Raw genomic sequence first — 18,148 nt, forward strand, 5'->3', positions numbered from 1 at the left:
CGGTGTTCATCAAAGAGGATGTGCAGCTCCGTGAGATCACTGCCTGCCTTTAGCTGGTTTAACCTTCCCGAATCTCCTTATTTCATTATACGCTGTGCAATGTGGGGCAAAAATGACTTGGAAGAATTATCCTGTCTTGTCGAACCTTCAGCAGTTCATCAGCTGGGCCGAATCCTGGCAATACAGCACTAGGTGATGTTTCTCCATCATTTGCCTTAAAGGAGCATTTTGACCAACTGCGGGCAGCACTAAGCTGTTATCTCCCAGACTGCAGGCAGCACAGCAAGTGTTGCACAGCTCTGCTTTGCCTTCTCTGCTAAGTTGTTTACAGAGGCCAACACACACCACTTTGTACACACAGCCCTTAAAAGTAGACATGGCTTTCAGAGGGCTGCGGGACTTGAGCCTTTGGCCCGACGATCTGGCGGTGCCCCAGCCAGGTGTCACTTACCCCGGCGGGTGCTCCCAAGGAGTAAAAAAGGTGCCTCTGTCTCCCAGTCCCGGCGTCTGCTCCACGTATGCGGTTCAGAGGCAGCTGTATTAGGGTTTCCAAGGTGTAACTGTAGGAAATTCAGATCATACACGGTTTGCACTTGGAGTCACTGCTGTCAAGGCACAAAACATCCACACTGTCTTTACACGGGTTGAGATCCCCCCCTGCTGCAAACTCTGCTTAAAGGGTGAGTGTAAAGTTTTAGGGATGAAGAGGGCTGCCCCAGCCACTCTCCATGCAGGGCTGGCATGGGGTGGCATGGCACCATCCCTGTCCACTCTGTCCCCCCTGCCCACGGCTGCAACTACACAGAAGGGACCAAAGCAGCGAGCCGTCAAGGACAAGGCAGGGACAGCACCGCCGCTGCCTCCGCTCACCTTGCCTGTGGACTGCCAGCCTGTGCGGCTCCTCCGAGGAGCTGCTCCTGTCAGACACATCTTGAGGTGGCAACATCCTTTTGCAATACTCTTCCAAAATCTGTCCTTTCTCTGAAGCATCCCTGTCAATCACAGTCACCTATTTACAACCATGGGACGGGGTTTCCAGGGCTTGCTTCACCAGTCCTGAAGCCTCTGTGCTCACACGCTGGGACACGCTGCAGACCATGACCCCCAGCCTCTCTAAAATCTAGTTTTCCTGCAGTACTCAAGAAATTAAGTGCCCCTTGCAACCTGCTGTTGAGCAGTTGCAGATCCAAAGCGGGGGTGCGCAGGGTGGTAATCTTCAAAGGGATTTAGATGGGAAAAAAAAAGCCAAGTAAGTTACACCTTTCAGTGAAAGATCTCACATTCACTTTCCATCAGAGAAACGCATTTCCACAGGTTATCACTGGACCCTGTTTCCTCAATCTCTGCTGCATTTTGGCTCTCCTTGTCCGCTGTGATGGAGCAAGGTCTCTCGGTGCCCTGCCTGCGGTGCCTGCCCCTGCCCTGCGCCCTCCCGGGAGGCTGCGCGGGGCCGGGCTCAGCACCAAATAGCTCACCCCACCTGAAGGGCAGGAGAGGTGCCTGTGGTCTCAAAACTGGGGAGGGAAAACCTTGGGTTCTGTGCAAAGCACAGAAAATGCCTATGGAGGGGGCCTAGTAGGGTCTAAGGTTGTGTTTGGAAATGCTTCCTGGGTCATTGGGACTGGGAAGGTGCGGCTTGGCCTGAGAAGGTGATGGGCAGCTGGAACATGACTCAAGCCAAGTATTTTAAGGATGGTGATATATTTTGAACAAAGTTTGCCTAGAAGAAAAAGCAGAGAATAATAACTTTTAAAAATAAACTTTTTTCCTTAACTACTCCGTATCTAAGCCTCTCAGCTGCTTCCTCTGCCCACTAATCCCTTCTCTTGCAGGTCACCTTCCTTCATCTGTAGGTCTCTTGCCCATGTCTGTCTGTCTGCACATTCCCACAGGGCCTCATCTTACTGCTTTACCTTTCCACGCCGTTTCACTCAAACTTACCGAAACGCCTGATTGCCCCTGGAGCTGAGAAGGTTTCCCCTTCGCTTCCCCGGCTCCTCTTCCCTTCCCTGCTTCGCTCAGTCTTCTCTCTTTCCTTTCACCACCTTTGATGTTTCGCCACTCTTGCTTCTAGATTTTTCTTGCCCACAAACCCGTGAGTCAGGGTTCAGTCTATACAGGAATTAACTTTCCATGGCAGTTACGCTGCTAGTAGCTAAACCAATGGCTATGCCAGCGTAAGCTCCTCCATCATGCCTGTTGCAGAGCATGACTGACCTTTTCAGCCCAGCTCTACTCCTTTCCATAAGCCTATGGAAAGAGTATAGATTGCTGTATATGGAAATTTTAGGTCGCTTCTTTGCACATATCTTTTATATACTGCCGGGTTTCCACAGGACCAGTCCTGGAAATGATCATATTTAATGCTAACTGCAGAATGACTGATTATTAACATCAGGGCCTTTGTATGATTTGTCTACACAGGCCCTGAAAGCCCACGTTTGGCCCTTCACATTGCAGCAGCGCAGCTCTCCACCTCGCTTTTGGCTCCAGCCCCATTTCTGGGTCCGTTGCTCACCCCATCCCCAATCCACACGGTGCAGCCGTAATCGCCCGCATCCCGGTTTCCATGGCAAACCCCCAGGAACGTGGGCTGGAGGGGAGCTGCAGCATCTCCTGACGTGGCTGGTCCGGGGCAGCAGGGTGCAGATATACAGCCCCGTGGGCTGGATATGTAGTATTACTCACTTGGAAACCAGCCTTGCTCTTTAACCCAACAATGCTGGCCACCTCGGTGATAATACTGCCTTTCTTCTGTTTACAGTTGTTAAAATTCTGGTAATAGTAGTTCTCACTTGTGTCTCAACACTCACACATGGCAGTTAATAGGCTCAAATCTTGGGAAAGTAAAAATAGCAAACCCTGTTAACTCACAAATACTCGTCCATGTGTGCAGTACTGGCTTGGAGAAGAAGAGCAGTCTCAAGCCACAGGCGATCCTTCTACTTTATGAAAGCATGTGTCCATTACAGCATCTGGCATTTCTTGACTTTCCTCTTTTGTCTACTGAGGAAAAAACCTTCTTTCTCCAGCTCTATGTTAGCAATTTTTTTAGTAATCTGATTTATAAAGCACTTGCAATATCTGGCAGCTCCCCAGGTTGATTTCCTGAAGGTCTCCCAGCAGTGTAAACCCATTGCCTTTCCCTGCTCCCTGCTGGGTGTGGAGGAAGCTCAGCCTCCACAAGCATTTTTTTTCATTGCAGAGGACCTTTTTTTCATCAGGTCCTTGACACAGGCTTTGCAATGCAGTGGCACAGACAACCTTAGGTCCTGATTTTGCTAAGAGCGCTTTGCAGCACCTCCCTGGGGGACCCCTCACCTGGCTCCCTTCTCCCTGCCAGGAGCAAGCAGGACCACAGGCATCCCCATGCCACGGTGCTGAGCTCTGCCAGCTGCCTACAGAGAGACTTGGCTGCACCCTCTTCCGTTGCAGCAATCCTGCAACCTCGCAGCTTCATTTATAGGCTCCCTTCCCTCTCTGCTTTCCATTTTCCACCTCTTCCCTTCATTTCTCTCTCCCTTCCCATCTCCGTAATCCAGCTATCTGTTCCTAGCCCTTCATTTAAAGTACTGACGTGGAGCCAAGAGCACCTGAGTGCCTTGCAATCTTGCCCTAGGCACTGCTGTATATGAAGCATGCAATACATACATAAACACAGCCCCTAACTAGCTGCTAATGACACACGCTGTCAGCGTGCTGGATCCCTGGTACAGAGCTTCTGGGAAAGCCCAGCTGTAAATGCTGTCTTTTCATAAGGTCATGGAAGAAATTAGCAGACCCAATTGGAACTTTCAAGAGCCGATAAGAAAAAAAATAAATGAAATTAACTGTGTCTGGAGTCACTCGCTAGATCCTTCAGAGGGACAAGAGCCAAGAAGTGGAAAAGTCAATTCCCTCTGCTGCACAAGGTTGGCTCATGCTCTTGGCAGGAAAGCCTGCGCGGGGGCCGCAGCCCATGCTCCCAAACGGGAGGGAAGCAATACACGGCTCGACTTGAAGAAAACCGCCTGGCATGTTATGTGGTGCAGGAAAGTGAAGTTACTTCAGATGCCTGTTTTGGGAGACTGCCATCTGAGCAGCTCAGTGACTCACTGTAAATCAGCTATTTCCATCTTTCTGACAAGCAGACCTCAGACACCCTAAAGTCTTGGCAAACCAAAGATTAACGAAGGGTTGCTAATACCGGTGCCAGCCTGGCGTAATGTATTTCACACGTTCACAAGATGTGGGGCCTGGGGAATGGGGGTGTCCGTGCACTTTTGTGTCTGGGCTAAAGACCCGAGTGGGCAGAGCGGGAGGCAATCACTGCTGCATCCGTGACTCATCCCTGGGTGCCTCCTCGTCTGCAGGCTGGCGATCACCCCCTCCTTACAACACCGAGCCACTGTCACATCAGCAGGAATGGCTGCAAAATGTTTTGCTACTTGGGGTTGCTTTTCAGCAGGCTAGGTGCATTGGCAAAGTTTGGACCCTGGGTGAGAGATTGTACCTCAACTGCATCACACCATCCCTTAAAAATCAGAGCTAGCCTAGGGGGTCAGCATAAAGGGACTTTGCACAGTTCTTTGCAGTACATAAAAAATTAGACCTTCTATTTTAACATAATTTAAAAAATACTGATCTTCAAAAATAGATAACACCTCAAATAAATAACATTTTTCCATAACGTACATATTTTCTCATATTTGTTCTGTTTGCACAGATCATTCAGTGCTGTTTCCATTAACGGGCAGAAGCACATTTTCTCAATAAGAGATTAAAGAGTCCCAGCTTTTAGGGTGGGAGGCCAGAACAGAGTCACAGACACTGTGTGAAAAGGATGACAAAAGCCTCAGGTAGCGCTGCAAGTGCCTGATCTGCTCCACCAGAATACCGAAGGCTGCATGAAATGGGCAAATTTTTAACTATTCTTGCAGTTTCCAAAACGATGTTGAGTTGAGTGATGCTTTTCCCTGGGAGCGTTACCTAGACAATCACCCATCACACGTCTCTCTATTAGCATCATCACCTTTTCTAAAAATCATAGGTCACAACCAAAGAAACTCAAAAGATTGGATGAGAAATCATTAGCGTCTCCTTTCAAATAACACATTTGTGGCTCTTCTTTTTACTTATCTCCTATTTTCTGAACCTGACTGTTCATCCAGGTCACGTACGTGAGCTTTCCTCTACAACTTTGAAAGCCAGAAACTTTCACTAAGGAACAAAATTGAACCGAGATTTTCATGCAATAAGACAATTCCATTTCCCAAGTAAAACAGTAAATATCATAAAGTAATGGTATGGTCAGAAGAAAGGGCAGCACTGAAGTGTTACAGAAAATCAAATGGAAGTAGCTTATGGGGGGGAGGGAGTGCCTCACACAGAAATGGAATTTTAATATTTTTTTGTAAATATTCTTCACTACCTTTTCTCCATCCTCCATTTGATTCTGCCCTGCACAGCCTAAGTTTTCACCATGATGCTGGGCCTCAGCCCATACCTCCCCTCCCCTCCTGCGCCCTCCCTTTCTTAGAGGTGGCCCCAGGCCAACCCTGAGACCAGTAACATTGGTTTTGAGATGTGAACATTAATGTCCAAGATATTGCAAGAGGTAAAGAAAACAAGCTCAAGCCAGTGCTTCCCCTCCTAGCTCCTGCGCAGGGAAGGACCCGCCGTCACCACACTGAGGCTAGCTCTATAGCATTTACACAAGGAAAAAATTTTTCACGATGAGGGTGGTGAAACACTGGAATGGGTTGCCCAGAGAGGTGGTAGATGCCCCATCCCTGGAAACATTCAAGGTCAGGCTGGGTGGGGCTCTGAGCAACCCGATCGAGTTGAAGATGTCCCTGCCAGTTGCAGGGTGGATGGACTAGATGACCTTTAAAGGTGCCTTCCAGCCCAAAGCATTCTGTGATTCTATGCATTTAGCCTCAAAATTGAGGAGAGCAGCTCAGGGACCATCAGCAGGGACAACCCTCGCGGCCATCTCCAAGGGTCCCGGCGTGACAGCTGCTGGCTTTTAGTGGGAAGCTTCTTCCAGAGGGGCTTTGTTAGTGGCTGGATCCCCTCCTGTCACACTCCAACACAGCTGAAGCCATGTCTCCCTCCTAGTCTTTCTTCCTCCTTTTCCTCCTTTCTTCCTTCTTTTTCCTTCTTTGAATGGTTTTCACTGGATTCACTTGGATTTTTTCTTAAAATCCTTATCCACCCACCTTCAGCTACTTCCACACAACCTGGATGCTGGATGTGACGGTTTTCGCTTCCTTGGATCTCTTGCTCTGCCCAAGTGTTTGATGAAAATGCACTGTTGGCCCTCAGCCACTGTCTAGAAGCTTCCCATAGGTAGCAAACAAGTTTTCAGATCAGAAACTGAGAAGGTCGAGAACATACAGAAATAAAGTAAAACCCAGCAGCCCTCCACTAAAAAGGGCACAACGTCATGCCCAGCTCTTCTCTCCAACCCCACGCCTTTTCCCTGCACTTTTGTTCTTTTTGTTTTTTTGGTTTCTCCTGCTGCTCTTCCATCATCATCTCCTCTGACCAGTGCTCTGCTCCCCACTATCTGCCCCAGTGTCTTCATCTGCCACGGCTGAAGGGGCTCTGCACTTCTCCCCCTGCCCCATTTCATCCGAGGGGTGCAGTCTCCCTACTGGTTGCCACCCAGCTCTCCTGCCAGCAGTGCAACCAGATCTCTGCCTTCCCTCTGCCGAAGGAATGGTGCCCACGGGCAGCAGCAAAGCCACAGAGCCAGAATCACTTACCAACAAAACACGGTTCCTGCAGAGACACCGAGCCCTGCTTGCTTTGGAGCATATGAGTGCTTGACCCTCGCACTTGCTAGGGAGAAGGCCAAAGCCAACACATCACTTTGCTTCTCTTAATAAAATGGTGCTTTTGGTCTATTTGTCTTCTACACGTCCCTCTCCCCTTCTCCAACCCAATCACACCATGTTCCCCGAGTGAGCGACTGAGACTGGAGTTTTACTTGAAGAACTGTGCCTGTTGCTGAGGAGCTGCTGTTCAGGGGTGTGCCTGGTTCGTGTGCACGTGTCTGTGTGCGTCTCTATAAATCTTTAAGGTATGGCATGCATTATGAACATGCTCCCCCCAAACACAAAACACACCGCCCGAGACGTGTTGTGGCTACCATGAATTAAATATTGCTAGCGTGCTATAGCATCATATTGCAATACGCAAAGCATCACTATTACTAGCTGTTCCTGCATTGCTGAATATTATTTGTAGGAATTTCCACGGAGTCCTCCACGAGGATATCCAAGCTTCCTACAAGGTTAAGGCATCCCACCACTACCTGAGAGGAGTCGCACGCTCTTCTCACGCCTTTGGAGTCCAACTTCTCCCCCAGTGCTGCCGCTGCTGCTCTCTGGGTGCATCTGCTCCGTGTTTCTTTTGACACCATCGCTTAAGAGCCTGCCAGCTTCAGCAACCAGCTCTGCTTCGTATTCTAAAAGTGAGGAGGTTTAAGCTCAGCTGGGTCCTCCCAAGACACAAAATCCATCACTGCAGATCACTTTGTGAAGACATCCTGCCCTTGGCATCCCGGCCCAGCCTCCCCCAGCCAGCGCATCCCCCAGGGAGCGTTAGCTGCCGCAGACAGCCCGGATACCTGCACAGACAGAGCCCAGCAAAGGCTGCATGCTCCGAAACGATCCAGGATTTGATTCTGGGTGAATCGAACTGTAATTCACAAAGTAATTGCTTGAACAAACTTGCTTGAAAATAGACTCATGCCACAGAATACTAAACTTGCTGGAAAGTCACGCAGCACCCGAGTGCTTGCTAGATCCATTTTTTGGCCTAAAAAGTAAGACTAGCAGTTTATCATTAGGTTGGTGGTGGTTGTTCTCAGCAGAGCACGTTCACATGGACAATTTCAACTGTGGCTGAAAAACAGAGACCGCAAAAACAACTTGGAAGGCAGTTTCTGATGTTTACAGGGATGCATAAGATGAATGTACCAGAGCTGCTAATCATTAATTTTGACTGCTTTTATGGGTCTGGGAAGGCTGAAAAAACTGTGTATAGGAACCAGTCCGGGCTTAGGAATAACATTTCCTTTCTGATGACACACAGAAATGACATTTAGATGCTGCTTCAACAGATACATTATTTTATTAGAGGACTTCAGGCAGGCAAATACAGAAGCTTTGTTTTCCCTGTTACTGTATGACTTACATCATCTGTAACCTTTCTACGAAGAGGTCTCATTTCAAATGACAGCAATGTGAAAATTGTTCTGAGAACTAGATGTGTTAGTTCTACTTCAGATGTTCAGGGGATTTAATCCAATCACCATTTCTAGGTGTTTTGCTAGAGAGGGATTTCATCCTCCTGAAAAAATTATTTGCTGAAATCTGGGGTAAGTGTAGAGTCTCGTGATTTGTCTGACAGCAAAGCGTATGGGAAGTTAGTCTGTCTAATGTAACTCTAATACAGGTACCAGTCCTAAAACGCACATTCTCAGGCTTCTCTGCCTGCACCCCGGATTTTTCAGCCAGCCCAGTTCTGCCTTTCTGGGTTGGTGACCACTATTTTGAGAACTGCCAGTGTAAAAATCAGAGCAAGGAAACCAGAAGGTTTCTCTCTATTTCTCTCCGCTCTCAGCAACCGCACCGTTTTGCAAGCAGACACGGACGCAGACCAGCTGTGGTAGTGGCTTCCCCTCAGTGCCAAGCAAGCTGCAGACTTTCTTACTTCCAAACCCCTACCACGGCCAAGAGGGAAGTAAAGAGCTGGTGCCGAGCTGAACACACGTGCAGGTGGGGTGATGGTCACCCCAGCACAGGTGACCCTGCATGCCGTTTTGGCTCTTTCTTCTATTTGGGAGATAGAATATGCTTCTGATACATTTTTAGTGACCTCTTTTGTTCTTTGTTAACGCGCTTTCTTCCTTTCACGTAACTGGAAAGCTGCAGGAGAGGAAAAGGGGGAGGAAGCTTTGTAAAGACTTCTAACAGGGATGGCTAAATTGAATCCTGTTGTTACACCTGTCGTTATAAAACCAAACCTGCAGATTCTGCCACAACAATGCAACGGTCAGCTGTTTCCTACCAGATGATCAGAGCAATTTAATAATAGATTCAGGACCTGCTGCACTTATTAGGCTGAAGTCTCACATGGCCTGTGGTGAAGCTGGGTGACTCAGACTCAAATATAAAACTCCGTCCTCTGCAGCAGAAATACCATCACTGTTATCACAGAAGAAACCCACTCCTTCCAAAAGCTTTGCCTGTACATCACTCGGCTATGATGGGCTGCCTATACCAACGACCCTTTGTATCACAAAAATGAGAAGGTGAGAACTTAGGAGTCATTGATCGTTTTGTCGCTTCTCTTCTGAGCGAGACCCCCTGTACCTATCGGGCAGTGAAACCCAGCCCTTTCAGCTTATTCCCAGTTCGTGCTGAAATACAAACACATCTGTATCCCTCTTGATTTAGCATATGAACTCAGGCTGCTGCTTTGAGTTCTGACCTCAATGTAAGGAGCTGCTGCTGGTTTCTGAATAACCTAAGAAATTCAGGCCACCTGTTAAGGATTTAGGTACCAGATAAACTAAAAAAAAAACTTCAGTGCCAAAGACAGCAAGGACCTAAATGAAGTTTTTGAATTCTCCAAACGCTTGCTCCTGAGGTACACAAGCAAAAGGCCAATCAGTTTCTAGGAGTAAAGGCTGGAAGAGATTACATCTTTGCTGCAGCCTGTGAGTACAATTGCCAAAATACTCATGGCTGGGAAAGGTTAAGCAACTTATAAGGAGACCTTACAGCAGCCTTCCAGTACCTGAAGGGGGCCTACAAGAAAGTTGGAGAGGGACTTTTTACAAGGTCACATAGTGATAGGACAAGGGGTAATGGCTTTAAACTGAAAGAGGGCAGATTTAGATTAGATATAAGGAAGAAATTCTACACTACGGGGGTGGTGAGGCACTGGAACAGGTTGCCCAGAGAAGCTGTGGACGCCCCATCCTGGAAGTGTTCAAGGCCAGGCTGGATGGGGCTTTGAGCAGCCTGGTCTAGTGGAAGGTGTCCCTAACCACGGCAGGGGGGTTTGGAACCAGATGATCTTTAAGGTCCCTTCCAGCCCAAACCATTCTGTGATTCTATGAACTTACCTCACCCCGCTCTGCCACAGTTCATCTATCCAATACCACCTTGCCAAGGTTTTGCCTTCTGTGAATCTTTATGAAACAAACAAACAAAAAAATTAACTCAGTCATAGATGGCAGGCCACAAAAAGCCAATTTTCTAACACATATGAAATCTGCACCCTGCGATATTGGGAGAAACCCTACAAATGCAAGGTCAGGTTTATGCAAGAAAGGGACCTGTAGGGGTGAGGAAAAATGAGAAGTAAGTTTTAGCTCAAATTTTTCTGTTGTATTTTTAAAAACACACTATAAATGTGATTAGAGCAGGACAATCGATTAGTATAACAGTAAATAAATGCAAATATGAGAGTAATTCAAGTTCTAAGATGTTTATTTTTGAAGCACTAACCCTACGCCCAAGCCCAGATTCACATAACTACAGTAACCTGGAGGTGATGGAAGTAATTCAAAGCAGGCTGCACAGGGACAGGCCTGCACCTTGCTTGGAAAGGACATCCAAAATTTCAGCCTCACTCAGGTTCTCCACTAGCTGCTCATCCAGCCCTGCCTCCCACCTGCCATCACACAAGCAAAGGAGCACGCTGATGCCAAAAAGTGAAAAATCAACTGAATGCTACTGGATGCAAGTCCTGCGATGGCTCCACAGGGACCTGCAGAAGCCCTTGGTCACTACAGCACTGGGACAGGACATCACCCCAACCTTTGCAGGCGTTTCTTACAAGTACAGCAACCAACTGGTTCCTGGAGAGAAAAAAAAAATAAAAAAAAAAAATTACAGCTGTGAGCACAGAAATGCCAAACTTCACATGAACCCTCTGGGAACTGAAAAATCAAAAGGTTGTTCAGGCCAAAGCGTCTATTTACCTTACAGGTTACGTATGCCTAAATAACAGGTGGGAAGGGACCCAGCAGCTGCCCAGCTCCACATGCAGCCACGGCAGCCCTCTACCCTCAGGATATGTCCCTCGGGGGTCCCAGGTCCTCCTGAGGCCAAGACTGGTGCCCACCAAAGGCAGACGGGGAGAGCAGCCCCCTTGCTCCCACCTGCAAACACTGCTCAGCATGCAGGACTTTGGGGTTAGGTGGCTCTCCCCCCCACCCCCGCACCTTTTTTTATCCTGACACCAGATTTTCACCTCTCTTCCCAGTTTCCCAGTCAACTCAGTCTTTTGCACTTTGCCTTCTTTGCATTTTTACCACTACGTCATCATCCCACATTCACATTTCTGTAGCACTGCAATTACACCCTGCATTTTAATTATGCATCATCATTTGATGTCCTCCTCTTTCTTTTCATTTCCAAAACTGAACCACCTTTCTGTCTTTTTCCTTCCTTTTTTTATCCGTAGCCAATTTTTCATACACAAAGGCCCTTGCTCTTTTGCAGATGAAATCTGTTCAAGCTCTTGACTGCATCCTTCTGCTGACTTATGCTAGCAGGTACCTTACTTTCCTTTGCCTTTTTTTTTGTTGTTGTTTTGTTTTAAAACCTCACTGACATGCAGATATACCTCTCCAGGGGAAAAAAAAAAAAAACCAAAAACCACTCATTTGTATTTATTTACATCAGGAGTTATTTAACAGCCACAAGCGAGGATATTCTATGGATGTGTGTGTATGTACCCTTATGGTATGGCACAGAATACATATATCAACTCTCAACCTTGACAGTCCCTTATGATGTGAAGTTGCAGGGTAAATAATTCATGAAAAGAGCGCTTGTCTTACATTTCTGAATGGCTGGGAACACTTGGCGTGAAGACTGTAATCAACCACCAGGAGGGAAAGTTTCTGCAATCCCATTTAAGTAAGACACATTACCTGGTGCATCAGCCTTTTGACAGTGTTTCAATGTTTATACTTATGTGGCAGTACATGTGAAGTCAGTTCAGTGTCCTCCTCTGCCTGAAAGAAACAACTGGACCAAAGGGAGTATTGTGGAAATGTGGCTAAAAATTTGTCAGCTGCTTTTATAAGCGAAGAAGGGAGAGAAGCCCTACTCCCAGTAGCATCAGGAGGTGAAGAAAACATCCTTAGAATCCTCTAGTGAAGTACAGCATCAAAAGAGACTTTCAACACATTTTTGACAGCTAATCTCCTGATGCAGGAGAGGAGCAGGTTCCCTGAAATATGCCTAAAGAAAGTTTGGCTCTTGTGTTCACAGTTTACAGAGCTGCAAAAGTTTCCCTGCAGCAGAAGGATAACTGGCATACTACACCAAGAGAGAAATACAGAGGAAAAAATAAAAATACATCCCAAGCATCAGCTGGTGATGTTAACCAATTCTCTCTTTATTCCAAACTGGAAACTAATCAAAAGAAGGGAACAACCAACATTTTATAGCAATCGAGTTTAATAAACTCCGAGGCAGCGCGGCATAACACAACACTAAGGTCGCCAAACACGAGGGTGAAGCATACCAGCAGTTAAATCCTCTCCTTCCCCGCCTCAGCTTTAAGGATGAGAGTCAGATTTTTAACTTGGCGTGGCAGAAAGTGTAGTTCAAGGCTACCAAAGCCCCAGAGCATGCAGAGGCAGACCTCCCAGTGAACTGCCTACGGCAGGCTGTGAGAGGAGGGCAGGAGGAAGAGCCCGTACCATTGCGTGGCTAGTTTAGCAGAGAGCAAAACAAAATCAAAACAGACTTGCTCTAAGGTGAAAGCAACATAGTTCAGCAATCAGAACATCATATCAGATAAACTCTGAGGCTGGGACAAATCGTGAAATAATCTAGTCTAACCTCCTATATAACATGCAGGCCATAAAATTTCATTCAGACCAGAGAACACCACCGTTACCAATTCTGGGCCTCATCATTTGATGGTTTTGTAAACAATCTTCCTCAAATTAATTCCATGTGAAGAACAGTCACCTCCAACAGCTCTAAACATCCTCTGATTTCATGTATACCGTCTTATGTCTGCCTGATTTTGAGCAGCACTTATATAAACAACCCCCCACATCAGTCACTGGCGACACCCACCAGCAGCAACCCAACAGGTTCCCATGCGCACACATCACGAGGTCAGCCAAAGCCTGAGGCAGCGTGACATCGGCCCAAACGCGCAGGGAGGATTGCCGTGGTTATTCTAAGGATATTATGCCAGAACCACATGCAATAACCTCCCAAAGCGGATGGCAGAATCCCTTCTGGAATTTCCTAACTGGCAAAACATATAGGAGTAGGTGTATCAGTGCATGGAGCAGGTTAGCAGTTCAACTTAGAGGCAAAAGAAGTCTCAAAGTGACCTGTGAATACACCACCTTCCCTTCATCTTTTTCCCACCCTATAAATAAACCCTCCCTACACACAACAGAGACAAACCTCCACTGCAGCATGTCCAGCAACAGCCAGGGCGCTCATGAGCTCACGTACAAGTGCTCTGCTGGAGGCTCCTGCTCCGAATCGGGCAGAACAGAAACTTGGATCCGAGTCTCCCTTCTTTTAGAAGATGCTCCAGCCATTATTTGCCTATTCCTGGGAGGCGCTTTGGGCACATTTTGATGAGAAATTCTGTCCAAGACCCTCAGACATCTTTTTCTAACCAGAAAATGTTTTCCTTTCCAAGCAGTTTTTCCCCAGCGCATCTGTTGTTTGGACATTGTATCTCTGGTAGAGGCACACAAACCCCATCAAACATCATAACAGAATCAAGACAATAAATGTTGAAGATGATTACAGCTAGAGAGAAAAGATGAAGCTTTTCAATTTCAGTTCCATATAAACTGAAGAGCAAGCAAAGCAGACAACAAAAAAAGTCACCTTAAAACTGTGCTGTAGGAGCTGGACTCAGTCCCTGACTTGGGTGAGGGTCCTCCTTCCCTACTAGACCAAAATAAGTAGGCAGAATATACCCATCTGATGCAGCTGATTGGAAATATTGATGTTGTACAACCTGCAATCCCATGAAATGAAAAAAATTACAAGTTGAGAAGGGCACTGTTTTCAGAACAAAAGGTTCTAATTTGTTCTCCTAATGAACCATTTTCGTTACCCTCACAAGAGACAGGAGTGCTGTCCCAGCAGGGATGTCTATCCTTCCAACCAATAAATGGAGCATTTCTTCAAGGAGATATAAAAGATGAAGTAATCAACATTTCTTATTTTAAAGCAGAATCTATTTTTATTCAACACAGGATGGTAAATGGATAAAATTCACAACAACCAGCATTAAAAAACAACAAACCAACCCTGCAGTCATATTTAAATTTGGCTCTACCTACCGGTCACTCACATTTCTACATACAGAATTTTGTCAGTCTTGCTCATTTCCAGATGAATGGATATTGACACCCGATACTAACAAAGCACACAGTTTATTTACAACTTGTGGACCTTTAGGGTTGTTAAGAAAGAAAAGCAAATCTTTGTCTTTTTGTCCCACAAATTCGTAGCTGGGAGGAACTGAAATGCTGCACATTAGCGTGCCGATGTCTCCTTCCTTGCTAAAGAGTCCTACCTCCCTCCTACAGTCGATGGAAGGAAGGACTCAGCCCGGCATCTCCGACATTGTCGTCATCCCATACCCGAGTCACTGCAGTGCAAAAGCTATTCAAATAAATAAATAAATAACAGCAGCAGCCCCAACAAGTAAAACATGTAAAATCCAAACCACAGTTAAATATCTCTACAACCTGTAACTGTTAAATACAACTGAAAGCATTTTAACCTAAGAGTTCAGCCCATAGGCAACAGCCTCTCAAAATCTGAGCACAGCAGAGTTTGAGAGTTTAAACTGTTTCGATAAACTAGTATGTAGCTCTACATACCTTTCTGTGGGGAAGGGAATGACATGTTCAGCTAAAGAAGCCCTCCACCCCTCCCTCCTCACACAGCCGTTGAAGCTGTGCCAGTACAGCTGTTTTGGGGTTGCAATGTTATTTTTCCGCCATCAGAGGGTAGGTCAGTCCCCTGGTCTGGCTAGCAGTCCCCCAGAGCCAGCCCGGCTGAGCGAGGGGCAGCGTGCCACCCCACCGGGATGGAAGTCCTTTCAAGTAACATCACTGCAGAATTCTGTCGCATTTAACTACAGCCTAAAGCCTAAACGCAGCACAGATTTACGAATGCGCGTGTTGAGTATCCCCACCAGTCTCAACAGGTTTACTCAATATGCGTGAAGTTAACCATTCATTTAGGTAACTGCAGGTCCAGGACCTACGTAGAGCATTCACTTGCAAGGACTTTGGTACCCTCCTTACGTCTTTGTGGGACTGAGGTCTTCGCTGTATCTCTGTTCAGCAAAACAGTTAAAAATGAACACATTCTTATACTGTTCAAGTCAAGCATAAAGCACATGCTCAATCAAGCCAGTGAAATAACTCATTGAAGACTGAACAATTACAAAACAGCCCTGGAAATTAAGTGTTGTGCCAGCACAGGGAACAACACCAGCAGCTGATGAGACATTTCTCCATGTTTTGCAGGACTATTTTAGAGTGTGCTGTTTTGTTAATCAAGTGTAAAGACTACTGCATTGTTTCACAAAACTTAGAGCATAGTTCAGAACAAGACATATGCCTAGAACTTTAATAAATACAGTTAATAATAATACACAGTTTAAATTATCTAGCCTTCATGATCTAAGTATAAACACCTCATACAAAAAAAAGTTCCTTTTTACTTTGTACATCTTTAAAAAAAAATCGCAGAAACATCTGTTTTGCAAAGGAGATAGCTGTACAAAGAAATGATATGTTTTGAAGACATTAAACCGTCCATTTGCTGGGTAACACTAGTTACTGAAATGTCCTCTTACAACCTACCACCCAGGTCATTTTTCTTTTCTGATATTTTGGCTCCAAATCTAAAATTCAGAGCCACCTGAAATCAGCTACTTCAAAGAGATTTCTGATTATTAAGGCCCTGATCTGACAATGACTTCCACGTGTACACACCAGCACTGAAATCAGGGAGTAACCCACAGAGATCACTGTGGCAGCAGGCACAAAAGCAGCTAATCTGTTGAATCCTGTAGTGCTCGAGTATGACAGCTCACAGTTCTCTGCCACCCCAAAGGAACCTCCTCTCATTTCAACCCAGCCTAGAGGAGCAGCACAATAATTATGTGACATTTGCACAACCAGTTTATAATGCCCTGAATATCATTAGAGCCCCCCACTGGAAATTCTGACTCATAATCTGCTGTTTGTTGCTTAGGTCTCCTTTTTGCACAATCCTAATTGAGGACTAACATCCATCCAAAGAGTCTGTGAAAACTGCTAACTGCGGTACACCACAACAGTAAATTCCATTTCATTACCTACCAAAAGGCTGGATGCTGTCCTTGGGATTAGAAGTAGTACTGCAGTTAAAAACTAATAATATGGTGAGGTTATTATTGTCGGAGCAGCTTCAAAATACTAGTAGCAGTGCATCTTAATAATCAGCTGGTATTATCCTCTATAAAGTGATGCCCTTGACGTGCGCAAGATGACATAAGGGATACATACTTGGCTCACTGACACTGGGACATTTCACTGCTTAGACTGTTATGATTTCAACTTCCTTCTGCTCTAGTATTGACTTGTTTTTGGAAAATACACAGTTCGGCATTTTAATTAAAAACATCCTATCAAAAGAAATAAAAAGGCACTTGGTATTTCTCTTTGGCTCAGTTGAGGCGCGCTGCTAAAACCTTCCCAAAGTTCCTGTCTCTTCATCTGATGAATAGTTGCCATCCGGAGGTACTTATTCTTGTGCAAAAAATAAGAGCTTCAGGGATTTACCAGTTGCATTTCTCACATTGCTTCCAGTAAACGTGCAAAGTTCTTCACCAAACAGAATCTCTTAAATATAGAATAACACGTTCCGTGAAATTTGTTTTTCAGGGCAGAGCTCTGATCACTGACACGGTCTCATTCCAAATCTGGTCTCGTAGCTCAGTGTTCTTTAAACCTGGGAAAGAACAGCAACCAGGCAGGAAAAGTTGAGGTATGAGCCGTAACAGCCAACTAACTTCAAAATGCAGGTTCCATCCCTTGCCATGCATTTTTCTATTCTCTGTCCATTTTACTTCTCCAAAACTACAACCAAAGGGGCTCAATTTAGATTTTGTGTACGCAAGTGTAACCCCATTGGTTTGGTGGATTTTTTTTTTCCTCTCTATTCAAAACACCGTAAAATTCAGTCACCCTTTCCTTTAAGGAGACCTTTTGGAAAAAGTTACATTTGAAACTATTAACAAACATAGAGCAAGCAATTGAGTAGCTTCTCATTCCCCACGTGCATGCTCCATGATGAAGCCCAGGAAGATTACATATTTGGGAAAAAACAAACCACAACCAAGAGACCATGACAGAGATGGGTTTTCAGATACTCTTCAAAATAAGATGTTCTAAAGAAAAACGTTCATGATTTGAAAACATCAAACTGAGATTACTCTTTTGAAGCAAAACTAAAACAGACAGAAATGGACATACAGAAATCTTAACATGTTCAGTCTACATCCAGGTATTATGGAGCAAAGGCCTAGTAACATCTTTTTAAACTGTTATTAAGGAGCAACAGCCATGCATAACACTTACAGGGTCTGATCTGCATTACACCGAAGTTCCTTCTGAATAAGACGGAGTAAGAACTGTAAAAACAGTCACAGTAACGGTGTTAATAGCTATACAGACATACAAATAAGCTAAGTTTCAGGATAAGATGTTCACTGTGATTTGAAGAGTTCCTCATTACCCTGTAATGCTGAAATCAGTTTTAAAAAAAAAATTTAGAGATGCTTAGTCAATGTTTGGAAGAGGAGTTTTCATAATGAATAGGCAAGAGGAAAATAATGTCCTTTTTGCAACTGAGAGATCAATTTCTTTGTAAAAACCAGAGGGGCTTTCCAAAGTTACTTTACCAGCAGATGTGTAAAGAAACCAGCAGAGGGAACCCAAGACTTCAAGAAAACATGGCAGATAGAAATTTTGGAGCCTAAAAGTATTTTAGCTGCTATTCTGAAAAACAACTCTGTGTGTGAAAAGCTTTAATCACACAATTAGTCAAGATGACTAAAGTCAGTCATGTTTACTTGCAAGTGC

The 18,148-nt window shown here is 45.4% G+C and overlaps 1 protein-coding gene across 13 annotated transcripts in view; it reads right to left on the reverse strand.

The window, feature by feature from the left end:
- Window positions 1-14,081: 14,081 nt before the first annotated feature.
- Window positions 14,082-18,148, reverse strand: part of SLC37A1 (solute carrier family 37 member 1) — a 41,197-nt gene continuing 37,130 nt past the window's right edge. For 10 of the 13 annotated variants that reach the window (XM_082304161.1, XM_082304165.1, XM_082304164.1 and 7 more), the window contains 2 exons: window positions 17,645-17,697; window positions 14,085-17,015 (listed from right to left, as the gene is read on the reverse strand). In XM_082304161.1, coding sequence (XP_082160287.1) covers window positions 17,000-17,015; window positions 17,645-17,697 — 69 coding nt within the window. In that variant the 3' untranslated portion in view covers window positions 14,085-16,999. Of the gene's footprint in view, window positions 17,016-17,644; window positions 17,698-18,148 lie in introns of all 13 variants that reach the window. The other 3 variants (XM_082304157.1, XM_082304156.1, XM_082304155.1) reach the window with 3 other exon arrangements.

Source organism: Platalea leucorodia (genome assembly GCF_965183815.1).
Source record: "Platalea leucorodia genome assembly, chromosome: 2".
Classification (NCBI taxonomy): domain Eukaryota; kingdom Metazoa; phylum Chordata; class Aves; order Pelecaniformes; family Threskiornithidae; genus Platalea; species Platalea leucorodia.